This window comes from Dichomitus squalens, assembly GCF_000275845.1.
Source record: "Dichomitus squalens LYAD-421 SS1 unplaced genomic scaffold DICSQscaffold_18, whole genome shotgun sequence".
Classification (NCBI taxonomy): domain Eukaryota; kingdom Fungi; phylum Basidiomycota; class Agaricomycetes; order Polyporales; family Polyporaceae; genus Dichomitus; species Dichomitus squalens.
This window is the reverse complement of record NW_006766900.1, coordinates 418,676-425,415: the sequence shown is the minus strand read 5'-3', so window position 1 is coordinate 425,415 and position 6,740 is coordinate 418,676. Positions and strand designations below refer to the sequence as shown.

Genomic DNA, 6,740 nt, shown 5'->3' with positions numbered 1-6,740 from the left:
AGTCTCGCTTCGTATCCCTCTTCGGGCGCTTCCATACAAATTTCGTGTACGTATTTCTACCTACGCATATTACTCACTACCCAATTTTCCGAGGCCTGCTCAGGGGAACACAGAGGAGAAACAAGAAGCAGCCCTCAAGGGCGTGACAATGCAGCCACAGTTTGACTCTCCGACTTGCTCGGGATGCTCGGCTAAGGCTCATCAAGCTGGAGAACGGGGATTCCCCGAAGACCGGCAGGTGTCGGCAAGCGTGACAGATCGTGACCTGCTGTGCGGAGAATTGTCCGAACACTGGGGTCAGGCCCTGTATATCCTGTCTCCATTGCTCGTGTCTCCTTCAATATGTCTTATGTTTGGCACGTAGTCTATGCATATGCATCTCCTTTTGCATGCCAAAATTGAGCATTATCGGAGTTCAGGAAAGTACATAAAACGAAGGGTTTTCGCAGCGGGCGCCTTTTTGTCCGAACACTGGGGTCGCGATAGTATCTTGTTCTGCAACGGACGCGATCTCGAGCAAGGCGAGGGGCTCGTTGTCAATTAAGATAAGCGTTGTAAAACTTGAAAAAATGTCGGCGACCCGACCGGATGTACAAACAACCGTCAACATGAACGACAATACTTACCTGATAGATCCAAACCTAAGGGAATACTGAATACTACAATCAGAGTCGGAGTATATGGTATAGTATACTATTCTAGGTGCGTGCAGAATGGCTTTTGCTACAGTGGATCTACAGTAATCGTATTACGGAAGCACTACTTGGAGAGGAGACATGCGTGAACCAAGGTGTGAATCAAAAGCGTAAGGAGCGTCGTGACTGTCATGATATATGGACCATGTTGTGAAAGAAAACACTGAGTAGGGATACATATGTGAATGCAGGTAGCGTGATGAGGCGCGCAGTCGTCCATAGTAACGTCCGCCACACAGTGGCTCCGTCGGAAGCAGAACGTGATCATATGACGATAGTAATGACTGAGGGAGGATGTCCACAAGCTCACGAGAAGAACAATCGAGCACCGAGTGGTGCGTGTCCCGCACGCACTACGAGAACTGGCAAACGCCACAGCCGTCCTGAGCGCTAAGCCCCGTCCCGCGCACGTCGCACGTCTTCAGCTGCGCCAGGCCGCACAATGACGTGCCCGACGCGACGGCGCCTTCGAGCTGCGAGTTGTTCGTCAGCGTCAGCGCCTGCAGGGTGTCAGGAAACCTGGCGGGAAGCGGGTTCGTCAGGGAATTGTTGTCGAGGTGGAGCTCAACGAGGGACGTGAAGGCGGAGAGGTCAGAAGGGAGGCTGCCGCTGAGGGAGGTAGAGGAGAGATCACTATAGAGATGATGAGGAATGCGAAAGAAGGAAGATAGCTGCGGACGTACAGTGTCTGGAGCTTTGAACTTGTGAATGAACTAGCGAGCAATGCAGAGATGGGGTCCGTTGATAGAGGTTGGTTGTTGATGACACTGCGACCATATCAGCAAGCCGAGGTTGGGGTAAGAAGTAAGGACGACGTACAGATTGACGAGAGCAACAGACGCGATTCCGGGTGTCATGTCGCCGGTCATATTGCCATTCTTCACCAAAACCAGCGTTTTCAGCATGTTCAGCGAATTGAGCATTGCGGAAGGCAGAGCATTGATCGCGGTAGACTCCAAGTGAAGGTTGGTGAGTGCCGTCAGCGAGCCGAACGATGCAGGAAGATCTCCAGCTGAATGAAACGGTCAGATGGGTAAGAGACCAAATGATACCATACGTACCAGGGACGTTTGTGTCGCCAACGATTTGTAAGCTGGTAAGACCCGTCAACGCGGTGACCTCGTCGGGGATCTTTGCAGGAACGCCCGGGAAAGACAATTGTCTGTAAAGAAACAATGTCAATAAGCGATCGCATCCACGAGGTGCGAAGACGCACATGCTTGACACGCGCCCGAACCCATCGCACTGCACTCCTGACCACGCGCAGAAGCGAATGTCCTTTACCCATCCACCGTTCGACAAGCCAGTTTGTCCCTCGCTGTCGGCAGTCTCAAAGATACTCCGGAGGCCACAAAACTGCACTGCGCTGAGAGCCTGCTGAGCATCCTGTGCACTGGCGGAAGTGACGTTCGAAGGGATGTTCTGCAGGACAGAGAGGCATGTGGAGCAGGGGTACGACTGAGGATTCGCAGGCGCATTCAAGGCGAACTGAGACAAGCAGGACTGTGCGTCCGCTGAGAGCGCAGTGGACTCTGAAGGACTTGCTGTGGTAGTCGCGGCGGGAGAGGTAGCGGATGTGGCAAGAGGCTGTGAGAGGCGCACAACACGGACATTCAGGAAGATGACGTTCCCCAGAAGGTAGAGCAGCAGAATGACGAGCGCGAAGAGGACCGCCCTGTTACGCCTTCGCCGATCATTGCGCTCCTGGCACTCGTCGCAGAAACCGTGACGGTGTTTCTCGACCTCCAGAGGCGGCCATGGCTGTAGCGGAGGCTCCTGCATAGGCAGCCACTCCTGCCGTGCATTTCGTGACGGCATGCGTAGATCAAAGAGGAACTTCGTGAGGCGATCGCGGGTGCGCGGCGTCTGGGGAGGTTGTGTCTTCCCGAGTTCGGGATCGTTCGTGAACGACTTGAGGGTAAGGGTGTTCGTCCAATCTGAGCGAGAGCGCGTGTGCAGGGCGCGCGAGAGCTTAGACGAACGGTGAGATTCTGGAGAGAAATGAGAGGTCTCGACGGGGTAGTCTGGAGGTGGCACAGTGACAGCAAGAGGGGCCTGGCGAGAAGGGTTGCGATCCCAGGTGTATTTGGGATCGTAGGGAGACATCGGCGGGCTCATGAGTGGTCGTGAACGTTGCAAGGAGGAAGGATGGACGGGACATGGGCTTTCATACTATCCTATAAGCCTTATGTCGGGCTGAGAGCCGGCAAAGGTAGAGGCGGAGAACAATAGCAGGCGCACAATAATTGAACAGCACACCCTATGCTGCCGCCTCCGTCTCAAGCGTTGACCACGCTTGCGCTGTCATACCAAGCACGACGACGCGCCGTCAGGAAATACAGCCCAGAAGCTCGAGATGCTTGCAACAGTAACACGCTCATCATCAGGGGCGCCGAGCACAGAAGCAACAAGAGTGTCGATCAGCCAGCCGATGATTACATTGCAGTACATCTGGCACTCTTGGTTGGATTTCGTGTAAGTTTGACCGAGTCTAAGTAGGGCGAAGGTGAGCGATACAGAGTCGGGGTCGAGCCCAGAGGTTGCCCGCCGCCGCCGCCATCGTGCGCGACACCGCCTTTATTTACATGTATTTGGCTCCCCACACGCGAGCGACGGCGCCCTACTTCGCTACGACAACGCCGCCGACCACCACCACCACCATGAGCGACTTCCTGGACCGAGAGAGCGAGGTTCTTGGCGAGGAGTTTGGCACACCGACTGGGGGAACCTACGCAACTGCTGGCGGCGACTTCGACTTCGACCGCGCTGCCTCTGCATTCCCTGAAATATCTCTCGATGGCACTGGGGACTTCTCTGTACCACCACCCGCTGCACCACTCTCCAGTAATGCTGGAACGTTCTCGTTTGATGATTTCAGTAGCCCCCCGCCGCCGCGTACCACGGAGGTAAAGGTCACAGGGGACGACGAAATCGAGAAGTTCGAGAGCGAGTTCCCGGATATCGAGGTTCCGCAGGTGTCTAGTGCCCAGTATTCCCATCTTTCACTTTTCGCTTATGAATTCACCAGGCACCCGAGCCCCCAAGGCAGCAGCCTTCCTTCGGCCAGACCCCTACCTTCGCTCCGCAACCTGCATACTCTTCGACACCTATCTTGAACCAAGCATTGGAGGAGGAGGAACCTGAAGTCATCAAGTACGTGCCCGTCCATTCCTTTCGCTGACTGTCAATTGACAACCGCTGCAGGCAATGGCGCGAGAGGCAGGCTGCTGAGATCAAGGCCCGCGACGAGGCTTCACAAGCAAAGAGGCAGGAAACCATTGGCAAGGCGGAGCGCGCGATCGACCAATTCTACGAGGAGTACGCTGCGAAGAAGGAGCGCAACATCCGAGAGAACAAGTGTGTACTCAATCCTCATTCTCGCCTATGCGTTCTCTTCTATTGACCGCGTGAGTATAGGGAGCACGAAGAGCAGTTCCTCGCGGACATGTCCGCCTCGCTCTCCCAGGGCACCACCTGGCAGCGCATTTGCGACATCATAGAGCTGCAAAACTCCCAGAGCAAGACCATCGCTCGCACTGGGCCCGGCGCGACTGATTTGACGCGTTTCAGAGAGGTTTTGCTCCGGTTGAAGCGGGAGGGGGATGCGGCGCCTGGTGCAGCCGGATACTAGATGCGAGGCACTCGAGTTTCGCGGATGGTAGATGTGAGTTGTATATCGGTTCTAGTATCTCATATGCCCTTCAATCGGATGTTTCCACCGTTCACGTTCGTCTGCCACGCAACCCCTCGTCTCACCGGAAGCCGGGGTTGCCGGGCATGAAGCAATCGTCGGAGATGCCGGTCAGCGCTACAAGGTATGCTCAGACAATTCACGGAGTCTTTGACGTCTGAGGAACGTGTCAATAGAGACAGCTACACCGCACTTGACATCGGATATGTGTTCCGTTTAGTCCAATGTCATTCTCACGCGGTAACGCGGCGCGCTATTACAGTCAATCAGGAACACCCTTATCTAGCTAAGGACGAAGCCTCCGACTACGTGACGGGCCCCGCTCGACATGTGCACGTTACGATTGCTCAGTGTCGCGTATATCCTTCCCAGATACAAGTGACAGTTTGGTCAGCACATCATGATGAAAGACCTTCGCTGTCCTTCCGGTATCCTTCGTGTCCTCTAGGATGTTCGCGAACCCCAACGAGCAGGCTCATCCTGACGAATTTGGCAGTGCTGTCTGGCGTCGATCTCCGAGATGTGGTCCAGAAATCGGCACCTGTTGATTCCATCGCAATCCTAAGCAGACCTATGCAGGCGAGACATCGTCTTCCGCGACATATGTGTCATCATTCCCTTCCATGCTTCGCTTGTGTCGTGCATTGTTGCCGACTCTATGCGCGAAGCATGCGGGGTCCTGGGACCGGTCCACCAGCATCGAGCCTTCATATGAGAATGTACACATTCGGACCCTCGTCTTCCCCCATCATGCCTTCTTTATCCCTCCCAGATATGCTAACGGCTAACTCGGATGCAACGACACCCCTTGCACAGCTGCTGCACCTCCCGACACTGGACGAGACATATGGAGCTCTGCTGCTAGGGTCATTCGTCGGTCTTCTGTGAGTGGCTTATCGGTTCGTTGGAAACCCGTGGAGCTCACGAACTCCAACATCGCCAGCCTTTACGGCGTGGTTGTCCACCAGGCCTATCGCTATATCCAGATGTACAAGGATGATCACCTTGTGAACAAGCTTACTGCACGTAGTTCTCTTCGCTTGGAACATCATAACTCCCGTCTGAGTACCGCATGTTTTGAACAGGTGCTCAGTCTGATGTCAGTCTTCTGCGGTACCCAACACTCCAGTTATTGTATGTGAACCTTCCTCCACTAGCGTCATAGACACAGCCCACTGTATCGCCTGTATCCACTCCTGGTGTGTGCTTTGCCTCCTCCATTCGATAAGCTCAAGTTAATGCGGCGCCATATCACCAGCTACGTGTACCTAGTTTCCAGCTATTCCGATCCTTTGGCGTTGTTGTATGGCATATGGTGCGCCTCTTGTATGTCTCTTTTCCTCCGCCTCTGGTTCACGTTGGTCGCATACCTGCAGGTCAATCCAAGTGAGTTTACATTTTAGAGCCTGCAAATACCAACCTGGCGCTAACCATTTCCAGTGCCAGCCCTTGTTGGCGGTGAGTACCACCGATACATCATAGAATGGACGGGTTACATACTCGTCTCCCCGAGGTACAGGGGCTTGCTGTTTTAGTGTCCCAGTCGTATGTTGCTCAACCAGTAGACCTCGTTTGTTGCGCTTAATAAGTGGGTATATGACAGATTCTTCGCGAGGCGTGTTTATATCAGTAAGCCCTCGCAATCCGTCTTAACCACTGAATCCTATATTGAATTCGCGCAGTCAGTGAAAAGTATAGATTTCTAGTGGTGATCTCAGTATGTTTTTTGACAATCCGTACGATTGCCTGTGTTGACCCCTTACAGCTACTACTCACCTTCGTAACTTTCGGTGAGTCATTTTCCAGGAAAGAGAGGTGTATCAGCAATCTCATAAGGGATTACAGGATTCTCGATTGGTAGGTGCTCGTATCACAGCAATTCAGACACGCTTACAGAGGGAAATGTTTGGGGACGTCCCTTTCAGCCGGAACAGTAGTAGCGTCTGTCGCTGTTCCCTCTGCGCCTTGCGCCTATCCGCTGATCCAGTCATTACGCAGCTTCAAACTCCATATTTTCACACAATACGAGCATTACTACGTGAGCATTGGGGCTATCCTCTCGCTTCCGCTTTGCTGAAGGTATGATTAGTGGATGGACTCCGCTGCATGCGCAGCAGCCGTTGCCGCCGATGCTCTGACCACTAGCGTCCTCACCATCACGCTCAGACAAAGCCGAACCGGATATAGGCAGTACGTTTGACTTCCATCTGGACTGCCGCATGTGCTGACATCATTGGAGCACTGACACGTTGATAGACCGCTTGGTGCTGTATACTATCAACACTGGTAATGCTGTTGCTTTCCTCGAACCTCGCATGTCATCTGAGCCATCACCTTGATACAGGACTGCTCAC

General features: G+C 53.8%; 2 protein-coding genes across 2 annotated transcripts; one reads left to right on the top strand and one right to left on the bottom strand.

The window, feature by feature from the left end:
- Window positions 1-673: 673 nt before the first annotated feature.
- Window positions 674-3,212, bottom strand: DICSQDRAFT_87598 (RNI-like protein). Its single transcript, XM_007366525.1, has 5 exons — window positions 1,912-3,212; window positions 1,757-1,857; window positions 1,515-1,707; window positions 1,379-1,462; window positions 674-1,328 (listed from the first exon to the last, which is right to left on the bottom strand). Exons 1-5 carry the CDS (start codon window positions 2,811-2,813, stop codon window positions 1,049-1,051), a joined length of 1,560 nt encoding a protein of 519 aa, XP_007366587.1. The 5' UTR covers window positions 2,814-3,212; the 3' UTR covers window positions 674-1,048.
- Window positions 3,213-3,341: 129 nt separating this feature from the next.
- Window positions 3,342-4,415, top strand: DICSQDRAFT_107170 (clathrin light chain). Its single transcript, XM_007366524.1, has 4 exons — window positions 3,342-3,670; window positions 3,724-3,848; window positions 3,900-4,052; window positions 4,113-4,415. The coding sequence occupies exons 1-4, from the start codon at window positions 3,356-3,358 to the stop codon at window positions 4,324-4,326; spliced, it is 807 nt and encodes a 268-aa protein (XP_007366586.1). The 5' UTR covers window positions 3,342-3,355; the 3' UTR covers window positions 4,327-4,415.
- The last annotated feature ends 2,325 nt before the right edge of the window (window positions 4,416-6,740 follow it).

What these genes read in the sequence shown, in the direction of transcription:
- DICSQDRAFT_87598 (XM_007366525.1), bottom strand. Translation starts at nt 2,813, where the DNA reads ATGAGCCCGCCGATGTCTCCCTACGATCCCAAATACACCTGGGATCGC. An exon ending in TTCGGGCGCGTGTCAAGCAT is followed by an intron (nt 1,858 to 1,911) that starts GTGCGTCTTCGC and finishes GTTTCTTTACAG; the next exon opens with ACAATTGTCTTTCCCGGGCG. An exon ending in AGTTCAAAGCTCCAGACACT is followed by an intron (nt 1,329 to 1,378) that starts GTACGTCCGCAG and finishes TCATCTCTATAG; the next exon opens with TGATCTCTCCTCTACCTCCC.
- DICSQDRAFT_107170 (XM_007366524.1), top strand. Translation starts at nt 3,356, where the DNA reads ATGAGCGACTTCCTGGACCGAGAGAGCGAGGTTCTTGGCGAGGAGTTT. An exon ending in GAGGAACCTGAAGTCATCAA is followed by an intron (nt 3,849 to 3,899) that starts GTACGTGCCCGT and finishes CAACCGCTGCAG; the next exon opens with GCAATGGCGCGAGAGGCAGG. An exon ending in CGCAACATCCGAGAGAACAA is followed by an intron (nt 4,053 to 4,112) that starts GTGTGTACTCAA and finishes GCGTGAGTATAG; the next exon opens with GGAGCACGAAGAGCAGTTCC.